The following is a 21,361-nucleotide window of genomic DNA, read 5'->3' as shown; positions in this document are numbered from 1 at the left end:
AAAGTCCTGGGTTCAATCCAGGTCTGGGGTGGGGGAAGCAGGAGGATGAACAAGCATTCAACGTCATCCCTGCTTATATAATGACTTTCAGTCCAGCCTGGGCTACACCAGATCATGGTCCTAAAAACTAAATCAAACTAAAATCAACACAAAGTCTTGCAGAGAGGGGACTTTTGCATGCAGGGACCAGGGACTCTGATTCCCGAATCTGTAAATACATTTCAACCCGCTTCCCAGGTGAGTGCTGGAATCTCATCAAATATGGCCCGAAACAGATGGCACAGCTAGCTCATTTCATACACAGGATGCAGAGTCCAGGCTCAGAGGCAGTCCTGGGTAGGATCAGGTGGACACTCTGATTTTCTGGTCCTAGGGCCCCTCTTACATCTTCTTGGGCAGCAATGTCACGGAGGTGACATGCTCTCACAGCCACATCCTGAGCTACAGAGGATTTTGTTCTGCTCTGGGGTCAGAGGGAGAAGTGTCCCCCTGTGGAAGCTTCCAGGCCACCCAGTCCCCAAGCCTGACGTTCCTCTGCTGTCTTCCACAGGGCTCTTCTTTGAGGACTGCCTCCCAGGCCTCAGCTCAGCCCCTACCTCTGCTTACCCTTTCCTACCACTAAAGACTAAAGATATCCTGGCTGCCCATCCCACACACAGGCAAGCAGAATCCGTCTTAAAGAAAGCCCCAAGCTAATCTCTTCCAGAGCATGCTTCATTTTTAGGGCACAATAAAAAATATCATTACCCATAAAGGGCCCCATGTGGATGGCATCCTGTCATCGCCGCCACCCCACCCCCTTCTGAGAGTCAGGCAGGGAACAAACAGATGTGGGAGGAACCCAAGCTACAGGCAAGCAGGACACCGGTGTTTTCAGATCTCCAGGGAGACCGGAGAAGCAGTGGTCAAGGCCTAGGGGGTTCTCTGCTGTGCTTGGTAGACCAGTAAGCCATGGAGACTGCGCCTCTTAAGGGGCCGCAGGAAGCTATTCCTCTCAGTCTGACAAGCCTTGCCCTCTCTGATAAATCAGTGGGTGCCGATGATGCCCAGTCTGTGGCCCTGATCACCACAAGAGGATATGGAGGCACGCCCACCCCACCCCCAGGCTCTCTCTGAACAGGAAGCCCCATAGCTCTCTCCTACTCAACACCTCATAAGAGCACTTAACCCTCGGCCCATGTAGCCAGCCTGGCAGCTCTGCCACTCTATGGGGAACAGAGCCAGCCTCGTCCAAAAAGCCTGGTAGGATTATTTAGGCCCGCTGGAGCCTCAACGCGGGTGTGTGAGCATGCACACACCAGGTGGTACATGTGTGTGCGGGTCTGTGTGTCACTCTGCGACCGTGAGTACAGGACAGGCAGTTCACCATGTGTTCCCCAAATGCTAGCAGGTGACAACGTTCTCACCCCTAAGCTACAACAGAGAAAAATGGAAAGGCAGTTGGTAAATTTCTGTTAGCTGGGGAACTCTCTCTACTGTAAGCGAAAGGTTCATTCACGGATGGAAAGACGGCGCTTTGGGAGGATGGATGCTGGAGTCGGTCTTTTCTTGAAAACACTCCATCTGCTCTAAGCCAGCTCCCGAGAGCATGGTTGAAGGACCAGATCTGTGGGCAGGCCGAAGACGGGTGGATTGGGTTGATGGACAGGAACTGGGGAGCTGGGAGGGGGACCTCCTGCCGCGCTCCTGCACTGGAACCCTCCACAGCTGTCTTGGGTCTGTGTCTGGAGATGGGTGTTGGGAAGGGAAGAGATAGCGGGCTCCCCATTTTCTCATCCCTAAACTCCCCCAAAGCTGGGCAGCCGCCACTCTCCCTCATGCCCATGTCACGCGGTTGGATGTGCTCCGTTCTCATTCCCTCCCTGGACTACCTCATGGCCTCCGAGTGTATCCACACCTGTCAGGGGATGTGAGGCAGCCCTGGGCCTGCATCTCAGTACTTCCAAGGCGAGAAGGATGATTTGGGACCGAACAAGGGCTTTGGGACAAGACACACCCAGGTTGGAATCTCATGTAGGACTAGTGTTACATAGATGGTCTTCTCTGAGCCTCGATTTTCTTCTCTATGAATGGGGGTAATCAAAGGACCCATGTCACAGGGCTGGAGGGAAGTCAAAGCAGGTGAGAACCCTGCCAACACACAGCACTTGGCTAAGGTGCCTGTGGGATCCTAGCCATTCTCCATGTGCCTCACACCGTCTTCAACTCCATCTCCACATCGTCCCGCTTGCCCCCTCTCAGTCTCCCAACCAGGCACCAAACAGAATCTGCCCCCCTTGTGGATGCAGGGTTTCATGTAGCCCAGGCTAACCTTGAACTCACTATGTAGCTGAGAATGATCTTGAACTCCTGATCCTCCGGCATCCACTTCCTTGATGCTAGGATTACAAGTGTGCACCCCGCTCGGTTCTATGTGGTGCCTGGGATTTAATGCGAGCTTTGTGCTAAGCAAGCATGCTACTCACTAAGTTCCATCCCCATTCCCCTAGGATTTCTTCCTTATGACATTTTCAGGAACACACCAGCTTCCCTTAAGTCACCCTCAAGTCTGCCTCCACCTGGAGTCAGCCACACTTCTTTGGGATGGAGGCATTATGAAGCCAGAGTTCTTCCTGGTCTTCCCTGACATCTTCCCTGCATCTTCCCTGACTTCCTTCCTTCCTTCCTTCCTTCCTTCCTTCCTTCCTTGAGACAAGGTTTCTCTGTGTAGCCTTGACTGTCCTGGAACTCTCCCTATAAACCAGGCTGGCCTCAAACTCACAGAGATCCTCCTGCCTCTGCCTCCTGAGTGCTAGGATTAAGGGTGTACGTTGCCACCACCCCTGGCTGACATCCATCCTTTCTATCCAAGTGCTCAGAAACCCCCGTCCTGCACACAAGTCTCTACTCATCAGTCCTCCAGTCTCGTTCCCACGTCCTCACCCCTTCAGCTCCCAAGCCTCATAGCCAGTCTCCCTAGCATCCATGGAGATGCTATTCCTAGCGTCTCCTACCTACGTACTGGGCTGTGTTGGAGAAAAAAAAGCCTGAACTTAGAATCCCAACGCCAGCCGGACATCTGATCCAGCTGTGAGCAATCTTGGGCAGGTGGTTCCACCTCTCTGGGCCTTCAAATTATGAGAACCATAAGCTCTGTAAATATCTCAAGGAGCTGCCTGGAAACTCTGCATTGAGTGAGCACCTACTACATGTCACAGAGTGCTAGGACTTGCTCCACCCCCATAAGGAACGCCCCTTGTTCCCATTCTACAGATGACAGGCTGGCAAGATGGCTCAGTGTGTTAAAGTGCTCGCTTGTGAATCTGCCAACCTTAGCTCAATGTCCAGACTAGTTTGATGTCCATATTGGTTCCTAGAACACACAGTGAAAGGACAGATCCAGCTCTCTAACATTGCCCTCTGACCTCCACCCAAGAGCCATCAACACAAACACACACCACACACACACACACACACACACACCAATAACAATAACAACAACAACAAATGAATTAAGCTGCAAGCCCACTTTGCAGACAGCTGCACTGAGCATCAGGGTTCTAGCTAGACCTTGAGGGTGGATGTGAACAGGTCAGACCGAGGCACCAGGCAGTGCTTCCAGCACCACCCCTAGGAGTTCCTAGATGGAGGAGGAAGAGCACCCTGAGTCTAGTGAGGAGCTTCTCAGTAGGTGCTGTCCCTGAAGACAAAGGGGGCTGATCCCTGTCCCAGGTGCCCTGACAGTCCACTGGACACTGCAAGTCCCTCTTCACGCTCTGGGCACACACCAGGCAACCCCCTCTCCTGCCTGAGGTCCTAGGCACCAGGCCAGCTCTGTGTCCCCAAGAACAACCACCACAGGACTTTTTCTAGCTTGGCTAGAACTACGGAGAGGGAACCCACAGCTATCCGTGTGCATCACCCACTCATGGTTCCAGTGGGGACCCAAAGGAGATGGTGACTTGTCTGGAGTCACTCACGGGAAGAGCAGTGAAGGCCGGGAGCTGGACTCAGGTGTTGTCGTCCCAATCCTGTACTTTCTGAGTGCAGTCCTTCAGGAAATGGAAGAATGGCAGAGGGGGGAGAGCAGCCTCAGAGCAAGCTTGCCTCTCAAAGGCACATTTCTGAGAGAGCCCTTTGTCCCTCCAGCCCCACCCGCTCCTATCTTACAAGCCAGTTTTTGCCAGTACCCTGTCCCCAAATCAGTTACAAAAAGGCTGGTCAAATTCTATTGTGGAAAACGCCATTCCAAAGCTGGGTAAGATGGCTCATGGGTAAAGAGCTTGCTATGCAAGTGTGAAGACCTAAGTTCAAATCCCAAGAACTCATGGAAAACTGCTTTTGGTAGCACTTGTCCACAATCCAGTGGAGACAGGGGAATGCCTACAGGCTGGAAGGTTAGTGAGGCTGGTGTGCACAGTGCCAATGAAAATCTGTCTCAAACAAGATGGGAGGTGAAGGTGGACACCCAAGGCTGTCCTCTAACTTCTATATGCATGCCTGCACCCCTACGTGTGCGTGCATGTACACACACACACACACACACACAATTTTTAGAATATTAACCATGGCCATCAGTGCTAACAGATGGTTTTATCCCAGAACTCAAGGAGGCAGAGGCAGGTGGATCTATATGAGTTCGAGACCAGCCTGCTCTATAGAGTGAGTTCCAGGACAGCCAGGGATACATAGAGAGACCCTGTCTCAAAAAACCAAGCATATACATTAATCATGAATTATCACATAACCTAATAATTCCATGAGGAGAAGTACACCTTAAAGAATTCAAAGCAGAGGCCTTTGCAGGTTTACCCATGCTCACAGAAGCACGGCCCATAATCACTGTTCACTGACAAGTGAACTGTGGCCCAGCCACACAGTGGAACCCCATTCAGCCCTGAAAAGGACAGGAGTTTGAACCCATGACACATGGGTGAACTCAGAACGAAATAACCAGACACAAAGGGACAAACACTGTAGAGGGACCTCATGTGGTCGGGTTCATGGGAAAGTAAAATGGGGACTGGACTACAGGGGAGCTGGGTGTGGCAGAAAGGGACCTTTGCAGTACAAGGATGTTGCTGGACTGTGCACTTACAAATGGGCCATGGTAAATCCCGGACTAGCCATGTGTTAGCACAGCAAAGATGAACTGAAGATGGGGCATGGTCCGTGCCTACAACCCCACTACTCTGGGTGGAGGAAAAGGATAAGGAATTCAAGGTTAGTCTCAGTTATGTAGCAAGTTTGAGGCCAGCCTAGGCGACATGAGGCAGTCAGAAAACCAAAAAGACGATGAAATGAAAACTGATAGACTGGAAGTCTACCAATCTCTGAAACCCAGGGATACCTCAGCACTTCCATCTGGCACTCTGGTCCCGTCTAGCACAGGGAAGGTACAGGTCCCCCCCCCCCAATTACCAGCTGCCACTCAGCTTACAAGGGCCCAGCTCCCCCAGGACCTTATTGGATTGCAGGTGTCCCATCACCCAAAATCTACCTACACAATCCTTGTGAAATTCACTTAGTCTCCCTGGCAACCCAGCATCCTAAGCTTCTCCAAACAGGTACCAGCACCGAGCAGGGCCCAGCCTGCCCTGACTCAGGCCTCTCTGCCTCGCTCCTGGGGCCATGTTTATTTTCTCAGTGTGTCCATGGCCTGGTTTCCGCCTCGTCCACAGGAGGGAATGCTTTCAAGAAACTCGAGGTTATTAATGTGGTTTCTTTTGTTGTATGCCATCGCAAAGGCAGAGAACGAGGGTTTATTTTCCTAACGTGCTTGGCATAGCTCAGCATTTGGTTCAGGAGGAACTTGAGACCCCGGTTTGTTCTGAGTCACTAGCGAAGCCTCAGCCTACTCAGCCAGTTCTGTGGGGAGCAAGGGCTTGGAACGTCATTGGCAGACATGGGCTGGGTCTACCAGTGACTTTCAAAAAAACAAAAGGATTTTAGTTAGTTGCTCAATTGGTTGGTTTGGCTTGTTTTTTTTTTTAACTGGCAGGATGAAAACAAGAGTTCCCTCTCCCCCTACCAATAACCTGTATGTTTCTATTAGGGGGCATCTCCACCCTGCGGAAGCTACAGGGAGATGGGCTTTCAAGAGTGCTTGTGCCCTGGAGGTGCCCAAGGCTCAGAACTGGAGAGTTAAAGCACAGCCCGTTGCCCACATGTGCTGCCCTGGGGGGGGAGTCCTGGTACACCAACGTCTGTCTGTTTTTCTCCCATCCTTCCATCCCCCTTCCTTCCTCTCTCCCTTCTTGTGCTGGGGATGGAACCAGGGCCTCTAAGCTCCTCCTCCATCGGGTACCCTCTTTCCACTGGTTCCAGCCATTCAGGCTGGGCTCAGAGGGTTGTGGGTTCTTCCCACTCTTTGGAGGCCTTAGGACTGTAAAACCAAACCATGGTTGTGGAAGGGACAATTCACCAGGGGGACAACAGGAAGTCGCCTCAGCCTCCTTCCTCTACTTTGTCCGTAGACTCCTACCCAGAGGGACACGTGGCATGGTACCCCTGAAGCACTGCTGTCCCAGGAGCAAAGGCTGGCTATAGTTTCCAAGACTAGGAGTGATTTCTTGAGCCCAGCCTTGGATCTCCCACCTGACCCCACACCCAGGATGTCCTGTGTCCTCAGACACCCCAGTGTGCAAGAAGCTGCACCCCAGGAAAAGTCTGGAAGCTCTCATGAGTTTTCAGGACACCCGTGCCCAGATGCCAAGGCCACAGGGGACACCCACTACCCACCCAGCTTCCTAGAGCCTGCCAAGGTGGCACCATCTGGGCACTCACACGCTAGCTGACACTGGCAATCTGGATTCTCCGGGGTGTGCATGGGGGGGGTCCATTTAGGGACCTTGTAGACCAGTGGTTCTCAACCCTCCTAACACTGCGACTCTTTAATACAGTCCCACATGTTGTGGTGACCCTGACCATTAAATTTTTGTTGCTATTTCGTAACTGTAATTTTGCTATGATATGAATCATAATGTAAGTATTTTTGGAGATAGAGGTTTGGTGAAGGGGTCATAACCCACAGGCTGAGAATCTCCGTGGTAGGCTATGTGACAAAGAAATCAGAGCTTGTGTTGCCTGTCCCCTACCAGGGCCAGTACCTCTGTCCTCTTACACCAGAATGCCAGTGTTCTCTCCTTCGACCCCATCACCTTGATTTTATTCTTCCCTTTGTCCCATGCCACAGCCTCAGTCACCAAGCTGAAACCAGAGAACACGGAGCATATCACACCTCACTTTTCTTCTGGCCGGAACTGGCCCCATTCCCTTCTAAATCTAAAACCCGACTCCCGGGACTGTCAGCTCACTCATCATCCATCACCCGGCACCCGAGGGAAGAGAGCGGCCGGCCCCTGCGAGCGGTGGGAAGTGGTCACCAGCACCAAAGGCAGGGGCCTCCTGGGGCTGAGCGCCATGTATGGCTGCCCAACCCGGTTTGTGACTGCAGTGGATGTTATCAGGTGGTGTTTCCTGGATGTCCCAGGACACGCACGTTCGCAGGCTTGGTTTGCGAGAGTGCCACCGCCACCTCTGGCTTGAGGCGCCCAGCCTGCCTGAGTACCCCTCCCACCCTGAGCCTAGGACAGGAAGTGAGTGTTTAGGGTGGGAGGGGAGGTGGGGGGATGCCAACTCCTCTATCATCACCTCTTCACACACTGGGGGTCTATAGACAGTCAGGTGTCTCAGCACAGCCAGCAGGACAGTGAAGGCCCAGAGCTAGGGATGGAGGTGGTAGCCTCAGACACCCCTCCCAGGCACGTAGGTGATTTTGGTAATTCTGGCCATCCCCCTGTGCTCCTCACCCCACGGTCCAGACTGGGACTTTTGTGTCATTGGATCCTTCATTCCCAGTCGCCCCTCCCCCAAGCCTAGCCCCACATCTTTATTTCTCACCAACTTATCCATCTTTTTTGAAAAACAGAGCTGAGGACGCTACAATCCTGTGTGATTGTGTGTGTGTGGGGGGGGATATGTGGATGGGTTGTTTGTTTTTAAAGCCCCTTCCAGATGACCTTTAACCTTTGCAGGGGAAACAGGCCTAGCTGGCTATCCTCCTCTGAGAATTCCTCCACCCAGAACCGAACCGAAGGGTGTGGTTGTGCAGGCAGGCCCATCCCACAAACCATAAGACCTGTCTTAGCTCAGAGGGGCTGAACCGAGTTTGACTCAGTGAGCTGACCTTTTCACAGCCTCAGTTTCCCCAACAGCACCAGCTTCTGAGTGTAGGTGGGTATGGGATGCAAGGGCAGCGAGTTTTCATGAAGTCACTGTAAGTGGATCTGATTCAAAGAGGGTCCCCTCCGAAGGAGGAGCTTTTGAGACAACAGCAGCTCACCACTGGGCAGTACCTTCTGGGACTCTAGATCCCGCTGTGAACAAGCCAACAGCAGGGGATACGGCAGGTAGAGGGTTCCTGGAGCTGGGACCCATAGACACAGTATCGCAAACCGTGTGTTCCCCACCCCAGTTCCACAGTCGGTGTCCCTCAGCTCAGGGATCCTGTAAGTCACGGGTCTCTGTAGCTTCGATCTCTCTTCTGGGGGTGGGGGTCCCAGTATCTGAGGGTCCCATAATCTTACAAGACTAATATTCCTCAGCCTAGGAGTCCCAGAGACTGGATACCCACAGTCAGTGAGTCCCTCCGCCCTCCCAGGAGTCCCGCAGCCCGGAGATCACTCAGCCAATGAGCCCCACCGCCCGAGTTTCTCAGCGTAGGGATCCCGTTAGCTCCCAGTCCCACAGCCCAAGTCCGCAGCCCCCCGGCTGGTTCCCACGCCGTACACTCACCGTCCTGCGGCGCCGCCTCGCTGCCGCTGCTGCCCCCGGACGGCTCGCGCGTCGCTCCCTCCCGCGCCTCGGGCCCCGCCACCGGCCCGGCAGCCCTGCGCCCGGCCGCCGCCACCTCCTCCAGGTCCAGGAGGTGGCTCACCGAGAAGTTCTTGCGCGCCTGGGCGCAATCACCGGGTGCGGGCGGGGACCCCGGGCCGGGCGCCGGCGGGTCCAGGGCGAAGGCGGCGGCCGCGCTGTCCATGCCCCGGCCGCGCCTCTGCCGGCCGCCGCCGCCTCCCGCTGCTCGCCGCGCCCGCGCTCAAGTCCGTCGGTTGGGGACGCGAACTTTCTGCCCTCCCCTACTGGTGGACCGCTCGCTAGCCAGCGGCCCGGGCCACACGCCCCTTCTCGGGGCGGACCTCGCCCCCCCTCCCCGGCTCTCCTCCCCGCGTCCTGCGCCGTCCGGCGGGAGGCGGGGCCAGGACGAGGTCCTCGGACTCCCAGACTTAGTTTAGGGTGGCCGAGTCCCGCAGGGGGTGTCTTTTTAAACCCCCCAACCAGGGTTCCCGGAGGTCATGGGTGGGGAATCCGTCTCTGTTTGTTGCATGGGGGCGGGGTGGGGGGAAGAACACTCCAAGAAAATTGACGGATCCCCTCCCGTCCTGTCTACTTCTCTTTAGACCGGGTCTCATATATTCCAGATTAGCCTTAAATTTGCTACGTAGCCAAGAACGGCCTTGAACGCTTCCCAGCTTCTCCCTCACTGTCCCCACCCTAATGGAAAGAATCAGAGGTTTTCGAGGACCACCCTGTTTCCTCCACGCTGAAAGGAAGGTTCTGGGATGGAGGCCAATGCCATTTCTCTCATCTCCCAGTGGGTGACACTTTTGCGCCTGTCCCCAGCATTCCCCTTAAGGAAAACAAAGCTGGGAGGGGCAACTTTCCTGCTGGGGTCCACAAGGGAGAGATTCAGCATGCCAGATAGATGAGAGGTGGGGGTGGTGGGGCAGACAAGGTCTATCTTTTAACTTTTTCAAGAAAGTCCAGAAAAATGGCACTGGGTGAGAATAATGGAGACTCTCAGTGCTCCAGATGATACCCCAAGAATGTCCAGATACCCCAAGACTGTCCTGCTATTCTGTACCCTTGCTACCATCAGAGAGACATGAAATCATAGCACCAAACAGAAACCCATCAGGAGGTCTGGAGGAAGGAGTGTCTGGAAACCCTCCTAAGATTCACCTGGAAGGACACCATGAGACTCTGACCCACCCACGTGGCACCCTGGGTCTCTGCCCACCGATTCAGGGAAAATGTAGCAAAGGGTCTGATGGATGATCTAGCTTCCATTCCTTTGCATAACAAATGGAAACAGGAAGCAGAAAGCCAAGGGCTCCTTCTAGACCTTGGGAGAACTACTAAAATTACTCTGTCCAAGCTGTTGCAGGCCCAGAGCCCAAATGTGCCCTGTTAGGGTCTGAAGGAACACTGTGGCCACTGTGGCATCCTTCACCTACTCATGAAGTCACTGTTCTGAGCATGTGGGGCAGTGATGACCTACGTCAGTGCACCATGGAGATGCTCTGGCTCCAGCCCCGTGTTCAGTGCTTGGACCCCCTGCAAGCAGTTTAGCCAAATAAGCTATTGAGAGGAGTGAAGTGGGAATGAGAACTGGGGAGATGGATGGGTTGGTAAAATGTTTGTGGTGCAAGCATGGTGATTCAAAACCCCAGTCGGGGCCAGATTAGGGCAGCACCTGCAACCCCAGGCCTCCTACAGCAGGATAGGAGGCAGAGAGCTAGAGAAAGAAGGCTCCGCCATTGAGAGTGTTTACCGCTTTTACGGAGGGCCAGCGTGATTTATGTTGGGCAGCTAACAACTACTTGTAATTCCAGCTCCAGGGGATCCAACTCCTCTAGTTCTCCACAGGCACCAGCTCTTACATGACAGACCCACACAAGACACAGAGACACATAATTAAAGCATGAAATAACTCTGTTTTAGAAAGCTTAAAAAGAAATAAAAACACGGAAAGTAGAGATAGGAGAATCCCAGAAGCTCCCAGGCCAGCTAGCTGTATGCTGATGAGGAGAGGCCGTGTCTCAAATGAGACAGGAGGGAGAGATCCACCATCGTTGTCCTCCAATCTGTACATGGTGGCTTACACACACCTGCATTCACATACCCAGAAATGCGCACACATGATATACACATGTGCAGATCAATTTTTTAAAATATGTATTTATTTATTATGTATACAATATATTGTCGTGTGTATGTCTGCAGGCCAGAAGAGGGCACCAGACCTCATTACAGACAGTTGTGAGCCACCATGTGGTTGCCGGAAATTGAACTCAGGACCTTTGGAAGAGCAGGCAATGCTCTTAACCACTGAGCCATCTCTCCAACCCCCGTGCATATCAATTTTAACATTAAGTTGAGGGAGCTGGAGAGATGGCTCAGCCTTTAAGAGCACTAACTGCTCTTGCAGAGGTCCTAGGTTCGGTTCCCAGCATCCACATGGCAGCTCACAGCTGTAGCTCCAGTTCCAGGTGCTAATGCCACTTCTCACTATGTATGTATGCACAGACATACACGCAGGCACAAGTGCAAGCATGCAAAATTAAATAGTTTTAAAAATAAATAAGAGTAAGAAAATAAGTTGATACATATGTGACTCCTGGCACCCAAGGAGCAGTAAGAGTTAACGAACGGTCTTTCTGTGAAGTTTGAGACAGGGCCTGTCTATGGAGTCCTGGCTGTCCTGGAACTCATGATGTAGACTAAGCTGGGCCTGAGCTCACAGTGATAACCTTCTGCCCCCTCCCCGGAATGTAAGGATTAAGGGCACGCATGTGCCACCACATTCAGCTAAGGTTGTTTGGCTGTCTTGCGCAGTTCTGGGATTTCGGAACGCAGGGACTGGCATGTTCTGGGCAGGTGGCGCCCTGTGAGCTGACTCACTGGCCTGGCAATTACTATTTCTGGAGCTTCTATCTACTCTGAGCAGTCAGTCAAGCTGGTGATTTTATCTTGGACCCTGGAGCTTGGAGGTACAGACTCAGCACTGTTGCCTGGTTTTGCGGCCTTAGAAATCATTCTTTTTCCTCCCTTAGTCCACTCCATCAGCCACAAAATAGAGGAACCAGTAGAACTGACCAAATGGTCACTGCTCCTGTCAGTCTTGGGAAGAGGGCTGGGTGGAACCAGGTAGCAGGGAAGGACAAATGGCACCAGCTGCTTCTGCAGAGCTCAGCCCTGGGGAAGTCAGCCTAGGGAACTCCTGTAACATAAGAAAGGAGGAACGGATGGAGAGATTGACTAAGAGAGTTATAGTGATTTGAATAAATTCTAGATGCTAATCCAGAGTTGGTGGGAATAGATGACAGAGTCTCATTTCAGCCAACCCACTGGTTAGGGCCTCCTCTGGACTCCACAGAGCCAGCAGCTCTATTGGAAGCTGGGATCTGGATCTCACCTTGAGGGACAGTGCTGGCCAGCTCCCATCTAAAACTCACGGGTCAAGGAAAAGAAGGGCTATCTTTTCTTTATATAGAAGGGATATCAAACTGCTTGGATTTCATTTTATTCATTTGGTTGTTTTGATATTAATTGAAGTATTCTGCATGTGCACACATTCATGTGGAAGGTAGAGGATTTTTTTTTCTTTTTTCTTTTTTTTTTTTTTTGGTTTTTCGAGACAGGGTTTCTCTGCAGCTTTTTTAGAGCCTGTCCTGGAACTAGCTCTTGTAGACCAGGCTGGCCTCGAACCCACAGAGATCCACCTGCCTCTGCCTCCCGAGTGCTGGGATTAAAGGCGTGCGCCACCACCGCCCGGCAAGGTAGAGGATTTTTGATGCATTCTGCATGTGCACACACACGGAAGTCGGAGGACTTTTGATGTAGTCTGTGTCTGTGCACATACACGCAAAAGTCAGAGGATTTTTTTATGTACTCTGCATGTGCACACATACACATCGAAGTCGGAGGACTTTTGGTGTATTTTGCATGTGCACACATACATGTGGAAGTCAGAGGATTTTTATGTACCCTGCATATGCACACACACATGCAGAAGTCGGAGGACTTTTGATGTATTCTCTGTGTGCACACACACGTGGAAGTCAGAGGAATTTTTGTGTATTCTGCGTGTGCGCACATACACGCGGAAGTCAGAGGAATTTTGATGTATTCTGCGTATGCGCACACACATGCAGAAGTGGGAGGACTTTTGATGTATTTTGTGTGTGCACACACACGTGGAAGTTGGAGAACTTTGATGAGTCAGTTCTCGCCTTCTACTATGTGGGTTCCAGGGATGGAATTCAAGTACAAACTCGGCAGTAAATGCTTTACCTGCTGGGCAATCTCTCTAGCTCCATTACTGAGATTTTTTAAAAGCTTAAGTTAAATTAAGAGAATTAAAATCACTATTACCTCATTCCCAAAGAGGCCTTCCACATAACAGTCAACACTTAATACTTTAAATCTTTAATTTTTTTTAGAGTTACTAACTCTGTGTGTGTGTGTGTGTGTGTGTGTGTGTGTGTGTGTGTGTTTTGCCTGCATTTATGTATGAAGGTGTCTGGTGCCACCAGAGGCCAAGAGAGAATATTGTATCTACTCACCTGGAGGTGTGGTGGCTTTAAACCACCATATGGGTGCTGGGAATTGAAACCAGGGCTGAGCCTATCCAGGCCCAACTTTAAATAATTTTAAAGTTGACTTAATCAGACAATGGTGATGTGTGTCTGTAATCCCAGTACTTGGGACACTGAAGCAGGGGGATTGTGAGTGTGAGACCAGTCTGAGCTATATAGAAAGTTCCAGGTCAACTTGGAATATATACGGAGACCCTGTTTCACATAAGAAATTAGTTTAACAAAGGGGGATTAGAGAGAATTGATTCATTTAACATTGAGTTGAAGGCCTAGAAAAAGTAATAAGACAAGAAAAATCGTCCTAGTTTCTCTTCTACTGCTGTGAAGAGAAACCATGACCAAAGCAACTCTTATGAAAGAAAGTATTTAATTGGGGGCCTGCTTACAGTTTCAGGGGTTTAGCCCATTATTATCACAGTAGGGAGCACGGTGGCAGACAGGCAGGCACTGGAGCAGTAGCTGAGAGCTACAGCCGGAGCTGCAGGCTTGAGAGGAAGACTCTGGGCTTCCACCCCCAGTGACACCCTTCCTCCAAGGTCACCCCTCCTAATCCATTCAGTCCTTTCAAATAGTGCCACTCCCTGGGGACTAAGAAGGAACCTATGGGGGGGCACATTCTTATCAAAACACCACAAATAGGAATGACCAAAAATATTGGTGTCTATACATCTAACCAAATAGAGGGACATTGTTATAGATGTCCTAAAAATTGATCTGTTTTACAGACTGCTCTCTATATCTTCAGTCTTACCTACTATTTTTTTTCTGAGACAGGTTCTCACTGTGTAGTGCCTGGGGCAGTCTTGAACTCTAGATCCTCCCTCAATCTCCTGAGTGACAGAATTACAGGTGCACATTACCATTCCTGGCACCTGTCATACATTCATACACACACACACACACACACACACACACACACACACACACACATATTGGGTGGTTTGAGACAGAGTTTCTCTATAGCTTTGGAGCCTGTCCTGGAACTTACTCTGTAGATCAGGCTGGTCTTGAACTCACAGAGATTCTCCTGCCTTGCCTCCTCAATGCTGGGATTAAAGGTGTGCACCACCACTGCCTAGCTGAACCAAATTCTCTTAACTGCTCAGTCATCTCTCTACATATCACATAAGTATCTATATATCACACAATATCTATATTGTGTGTATGATGTGTGTGTCTATGTCTGTGTGTGTGTCTGAGTGTGTGCCAGTGCATACATTTGCAGGCTAGAGGAGGGTGTCAGGCACCTTATTCCCTTGAAAACCCTCTGTCCCTGCTCCTCACAGCCCTGAGATTTCAGGGGCCAGCCTGATCATATCTCAGCTTTTATGTAGGAGCTGGGGATTTGAACTAAAGTCATTATGCTTGAACAAAAAGCACATTTACCCACTGAGCCATTCCCAGCCTGAGGCATCCCCTGAGCCTCCCCAGCTATAATTTTTTTAAATTATTTTATTATTTTATGTGTATGAGTATTTTGCCTGCTTACATGCATATGCATCATATGGTGCCTATAGCCAGAAGAGACTGGATTCCCCAAGAACTGGAGGTATAGACCACTGTGAGTCACTGTGTAGATGCTAGGACTCAAACCCAGGCCCCCTGCAAAAGCAGCCAGTGCTCTTAACCACTGAGCCATAGCACCAGGCCCCCCAACCATAACTTTAACTGAGAGCCTAGCAGCATATTACCACTCCCTATTGCTCTGTATCCATGCAAGGAAAAGATGCCTAGCTATAAGACATCTGGGTATGAGAGACAGGGAATGGGCTCCCAGAAGTGCTGACAGCATAATTTCTGAACCCTGTGGATGTGTCATCGAGGAATTCAGGCAGGAGCCAGACTGGAGCTGCTAGCCAGGTGCTCAAGGTTGGGGAGATGGAGCTAGATGATCCATCTGGGATGAATGCAATCACAGAGGTCCTCCCAAAATGGAAGAGGAGGACTGTCAATGTGGCCACCCCCAGCTTTGCATACGGACTGTGGGGGCCTGCAAAAGGGGAGAAGATAAGGACACTCGCTTGTCTCCAGAAAGACCCTCGGGTGTGTCCCGTGAGTACTTTACTGAGCTTTCTGTTTCTGTCGTCAGAATCACAGGATATCAAGCATGCGCTGTTCGGAAATCAAGCTAGGCCTGGGTCTCAGCAGGAGCTCGCTTGTGCAGCATGGGCTAGATTCTGCCTCCTGTCACCAGTCGTGCAAAAGGAAAGGAGAAAGGATGTGCGAGCTGCTCCAGCAGCAAACAGAACAACGAGGAAATGAGAAGAGGTCCACAGTGAGTTAAAGGTTTTGTAAGAAAGAAGCCTTTAATTCTTGTTCTATGTCCGTTTGTGTGTATGACGGGTGTTTCCCCTGCATGGATGTCTGTGCACTATGATTGTGCGTCAAGGAGGCCAGACCCCAGAACCAGAGTTACAGACAGTTGTAAACTCTGTGTAGGTGCTGGGGATTGGACCCAGGTCCTCTGGAAGAGCAGGCAGTGCTCTTAACCACTGAGCCATCTCTCCCCACCCCCTTGTGTTTTAAAGACTTTTTAATTTATTTACTTTTACTTAATATGCATGCATCCTCGCATGACTTTACATGCAGCACATGCATGCAAGTGCCCAAGGAGGCCAGAAGAAAGCTTCGGACCTCTGGTATGGAAGCTATAGGTGACTCTGAAACACCCAGCATGGGTGTTGGTAGAACAGGTAGGGTCCTCTGGAAGACGGCAAAATTGCTGAGCCCTCTCTCTAGCTCTTTTGTCTTTTTGTTATGGATACTGTTTACAGTCCCTGAGCTGGATAAAGCGTGGGTCTGTGTCTCTGTGAGCTAATTTGTCTCATTCTTCAAGACAGCGCCTCAAGACACTTGGCTGTCAATCATTCAAAGACCAGACTCCATTCTCAGAAAGGGAATGGAGGAAGTCCCAGGTGGGTCCTGTACTTCTTGGCCACCTGGTGACACTCAACAGCCCGACATATGGGAGAGCACTGAGCCTGGAGAGCTCCCAGCAGCTCCCACAGGAATCCTGCTTCTTACTGATCATCCGGGGAGTCCCAAACACTACAGAGACGTGACTCCGAGGTGCCCAGGCATGACCGTGACAGATCGGAACACTCTGTAAATATTGTGTCAGGCTGGGATCACAGCAGGGCACTCTGGGCCAGCTGGACTTTGGTTTTCCCTGTGAGGCAAGGAGCGCGGCTGAGTGGGCAAAATGCTTGTGTTTCCTTCCATCAGCTCACTGTCCCGAGCTTTCTGAGCCTCAGTTTCCCTCATGAGGATTTCTGAAGGATCCCTGGATTCAGTGAGAACCTCTGAGTTCATGGCCAGGGCTCAGTTAGTTTAGTCAGCTCTCTCCTTAGCCACAGCACACTCCCTCCTGGAGTCGATCAACAGGAATCGAAAAGATACACACATGGGTGGGGGGACTCACATATGCGAGAATGGCTTGCAACTTGCTACATAGCCAAAGACAACCTAGACTGTCTCGTCCTCTGCTTCCACCTCCCAAGTACTAGGATTACAGGTATGCTCCACCAGGCTGGGTGCTGGGTGCTGGTGATGGAACCCAAGGCCTTGTTATTGCAAAATAAGTACTTTGCCACCTGAGCTATATTGCTAGCTCATAGATAGATAGATAGATAGATAGATAGATAGATAGATAGACACATACATACATTCATAGATGATAGATACATATATACATTCATAGATAACAGATAGATACATACACTCATAGATAATAGATAGATACATACATACATAGATGATGGATTATAGATAGATACAAACATAGATAATATGCATATATGATAGAGATAGATAGATAGATAGATAGATAGATAGATGGATGGATGGATAGATGGATGGATAGATAGATAGACATTATATCTGGATAGCGGTATGGTGATACACACCTGTGATCCCAGCACTTGGGAGGCAGAGGCAGGAGGATATTGAATTCAAGACCAGCCTAGGATACATATAGCAAGACTCTATTGCAAAACAACTAAATTTAAAAATTAATAGAGTAGTGTTGAACATGTACAGATGTTTTTTCATCATTAGCCCTAAGTAATACTGTATGGGACTTTTCCTCAGTGTTTGTGTTGCTCAGGCAAACCCTTGTAACCTAGATGTAGGCAGAGGGCAGGCTATGCAGAGATATAAGCAGGTGTGACCCTACTGGCAGAAGGGACTTGACCATCTGTTGATTGGGCATCTGTGGGCCATTCTCTATGACACTGAGGACAGCTGTCCTTCCTGAACAGATTCAAAGATGAAGATACACTCATGATCGCAGGGGCTCAACCGTAATGGACCTTACTCTAAGCCAGGAAACCTTAGGAGGCTCATCCACTCCCAGCCTCCTCAGAACCTGCAAGGAATGGAGACACAGGCTCAGAGACACAGACTCGGAGACATGGGCTTAAGCTCGGTCCCTCTGTGCTTTGCCGGGCTCCTAACTACCATGCCAGGAGGTTCTATGGGAATTTCAGGGTGGAAATATATGTTTTCTTCTTGGAGAATTATCTTTAAGAATAAATGAATAAATAAAACAACCAAATAATGAAAGTCATTGTATTTCCCTTTCTGTCTTGATTACTGGAAATCCTAAAGTCAATGATGGGACATATCACAGTAAGTCTGTCTTTTTGGAAGGAAGGAAGGAAGGAAGGAAGGAAGGAAGGAAGGAAGGAAGGAGACAGGGAGGGAGGGGCAGGAGGGAGGGAGGGAAGAAGGAAGGAGAGAAAGAAGGAAAGAGAAGGAAGGAAAAAGAAAAATACCCAGGTGACTCATTCCACAGTGCTATATTGAGCACCCACTACATGCTGATAAATCTTAGGTGGGCACCAGGACACAAACCCTAGTGCCCAACTCCTGCCTAAGCCTGGGACTAAACGCTGCTGGACTCATCCACTCCAGTCCTATAAAGGTGTTTTCCCAACGAGGCTGTCAACCCTCAGGACTCTCAGTGGTGGCGCACACTTGAATGCGCCAAGTCTGGGACTTACCCCCACCTCAGCTCAAACTCCTGCCTCTTCCTCTGGCTTCAGGGAAATCAGAAGAAGGGAGCCCCTAAGCGGTGAGGCACAAACAAGGCTGGGGGTGATGAGGACCTCCCTGAAGCCCTGGGGCGCTGCCCTGATCTCTCCTGGGCTCAGCAACATCTTGCTGTGATTACTCTTGCAGTCGGGAGGGGGGGGGGGGGAGGCAGGGCCTGGGAGGGAGGCCCTGCAGTGCACAAGGAACCGAGTTGGGGTGCAGAGAGACCTGGGCGGGGCCCAAAGCTGCAGACAAGGCTCCCAGCTAATTGGGGCTATAATCGTTCCTCTCGTTTATAGCTTACTCCTGAACCCTTGCCAGGAGGGGTGGTCCCCGCCTACCCCATCCAGGCAGGCGCTAAATAATTAAACCAAGGGTCTAATCTGCGGGGAAACTCCCTGCGGGCTCCCACTTCCTTAGTTAGTTGATTGCTGATATTGGGGCGGGGGTGAAATATGACTAGTTTTACGATCAAAGGGAACAGAGTTCTAAAGTGGGGGGGGGGGGAAACGGGTAAAAAGGAGGGGAGGCCCCTTCCAGCTTTCCTTCCCGCGGATTTAGTGGTCCGCTTAAATTTCTTGAGGCGTGCAGATTAACACGCCCTTCTGTGGGGAGCCTTGAAAAACACCCTCTCTCTCTCTCTCTCTCTCTCTCTCTCTCTCTCTCTCTCTCTCTCTCTCTCTCTCTCTCTCTCTCTCTCATTCGCAGGACAGTAAACCATTGAGGAAAGACCCAGCCTCAAAATCCCGCCCTTGGTCTTTGCAAAGGGTAGAAGCCTGAGGACTTTTAAAATAAAACAATCTGTAATAATGAAATTTCCTTTTCCTCTTCCTCCTCCTTTTCCTTTTCCTCCTCTTCGTGGGGAAGGCATCATTTTTCTCCCAGTGGATAATGAGTGGTTAGTGAGAACGGTTTATTTAAAACTCTGTACATCATCACCTTGTCAGGATCTGGGACAGGAGGGGGGGAGTGAGGTCTCCAACTTCTTTGTTTCAAGGGTCCATGTGGCTGGCCTGCGGTAGGGCCACTGCCTTGGGCCCTTCCTGGGGATTTTTTTTTTCTTTTTCTGAGACAGGGTTTCTCTGTGTAACAGCCCTTCCTGTGCTGGAACTAACTCTGGTAGACCAGGCTGGCCTCGAACTCACAGAGATCCGCCTGCCTCTGCCCCTGCCTCTCCAGTGCTGGGATTAAAGGTGTGCACCACCACGGACCTGCTCCTCCTGGAGAATCTTGAGCAGGCTTTGGCAACTGCTTCCTGAACACCCAAACACACCCCATCACCCTTGCCCTTCTGATCTCCCACAATCCTCTCTACAGGTTCCCCACCTTCCCCTTCCCCACCCTTCCTGCCTACAGCCTTCAATACTCAACCCTGTCCCCCCAGATCCCAGATTCCAAAAGGGGTTTCTCCTCTTCCAGGAGGAAACACAGCTCAGCGCACATGTGCCTTGCGCAGATTTGAAGTCAAGTGGAATCTTGCCGGGAGCTCCTTGGCCCCTGGACTGCTGTTGACTTCCCAGAGTCCTTCACTTCTTCCTCTGCTGAAAATCTCTCTGTTGTAGGGAGCTGTAGCGGCGGCTGGTCTGATCTGCCCTGTGGTGTGTATCCACGGTCCGGTACCAGCTGCTTTCTGCCCCCTTCCGCTGGCACTCTCAAATGTCTCTAAATCCCGGGTTTAGTAACCCTCAACGGGGTTTTGTTGTTTGTGTTTGCTTATTTTGAGACAGGGCCTCACTATGTAGAACAAGCCTCTAACTCATAAAGAGTTTGGCCTGTTTCTGCCTCCCCGTGCTGAGACCTAGGGTGTGTGCCACAAAGTCCAGCAGCGCCCTCCTTTAATCCCAGCACTCGGGAGGCAGAGGCAGGCGGATCTCTGTGAGTTCGAGGCCAGCCTGGTCTACAAGAGCTAGTTCCAGGACAGGCTCTAAAAAAGCTTCAGAGAAACCCTGTCTCGAAAAACAAAACAAAACAAAAAACAAAACAAAACAAAACAAAAAAAAAAAAAGTCCCACGGAAGGCCTTCTAGGGCTGCCGGGGACAGGCACATGCGTACAGAGGGACCTCTGAGCCTGTACTAAAGGAAAATCGAGGAGACAAAAGGTGAGGGGTGTAAGCAGCAAAGGGGACTAGGTGGAGAGCAACTAGCTGGGAGGGTTAGCGTGGGACAGCCCCACGGAGCGCCAGCTGGCCCTACTTGCCCCCAAGCAGAAGCTACAAGCAGTTTTTTTTTTCTTTGCCGTGGTCTTTGTCTTGCTGTGCCTTACTTTCCCCACTGCACCAGAGAGCTCAAGTGACCTTTCCAAATCTCTCGGGGATGTATAGGGATGTAACTCATCCTTTCACATCAAGGCCCTGGACATGCACAAGCTCCGCCCTCTGCCTGCTGAGGGCGGAGCAGCCAGTGTGGGGCGGTAACCAGGCAGAGTAGCAGTGCTGGGTTTGAGCCTCTCTGGCAAATGTGGAAGTGGGGGGGGGGGGGGCCAGCTGTCCCGTGTGGGTGCTCCTCTGACGACAGAGCCTCTGCAGGGAACGACACTGATTTGAAGGAGGTCACACAGAAGGAGCTGGCCTCTAGGAGCTGTGTTGGGTTTGAGGGGAGCAAAGCTTACCCCAGAGGCAGTGTCCCACCAGGAGGCTGGGAATGTATTCTCCCTCACTGCCCTGCCTAGGGAACAGGAGAGGCCTGTGGGCCTCGGATCTGGGAGGCAACTGGCAAGTAAGCCTGGATTGCTGTAGAAACTGGCTGCAAGAGAGGCCTAGGCCATTGTGGAATAGCCTCAGGAGTCAAGACTGGCCAACTATACACCCATTCCTGTCCTCCAGAGGACTGACCTGCACTGGGCCTTCTTGCTCCACAGGACAGAGAGAGACCCTGTTACTTGGGTTCACCCTCAACGTGGATTCCCGCC

General features: G+C 51.1%; 1 protein-coding gene across 1 annotated transcript in view; it reads right to left on the bottom strand.

Annotated features, from left to right (window-relative positions):
* The window catches only part of Prrx2 (paired related homeobox 2), a 37,376-nt gene extending 28,357 nt beyond the window's left edge, over positions 1–9,019 (bottom strand). Inside the window, exon 1 of the mRNA XM_038338158.1 lies at positions 8,776–9,019. Within this exon, the coding sequence (XP_038194086.1) occupies positions 8,776–9,019 (244 nt within the window). The remainder of the gene's footprint in view (positions 1–8,775) is intronic.
* Between the last annotated feature and the right edge of the window lie 12,342 nt (positions 9,020–21,361).

Source organism: Arvicola amphibius, chromosome 7, assembly GCF_903992535.2.
Source record: "Arvicola amphibius chromosome 7, mArvAmp1.2, whole genome shotgun sequence".
NCBI lineage: Eukaryota > Metazoa > Chordata > Mammalia > Rodentia > Cricetidae > Arvicola > Arvicola amphibius.
Note: the sequence above shows the minus strand (reverse complement) of the source record. Positions and strands in the feature narration are given on the sequence as shown.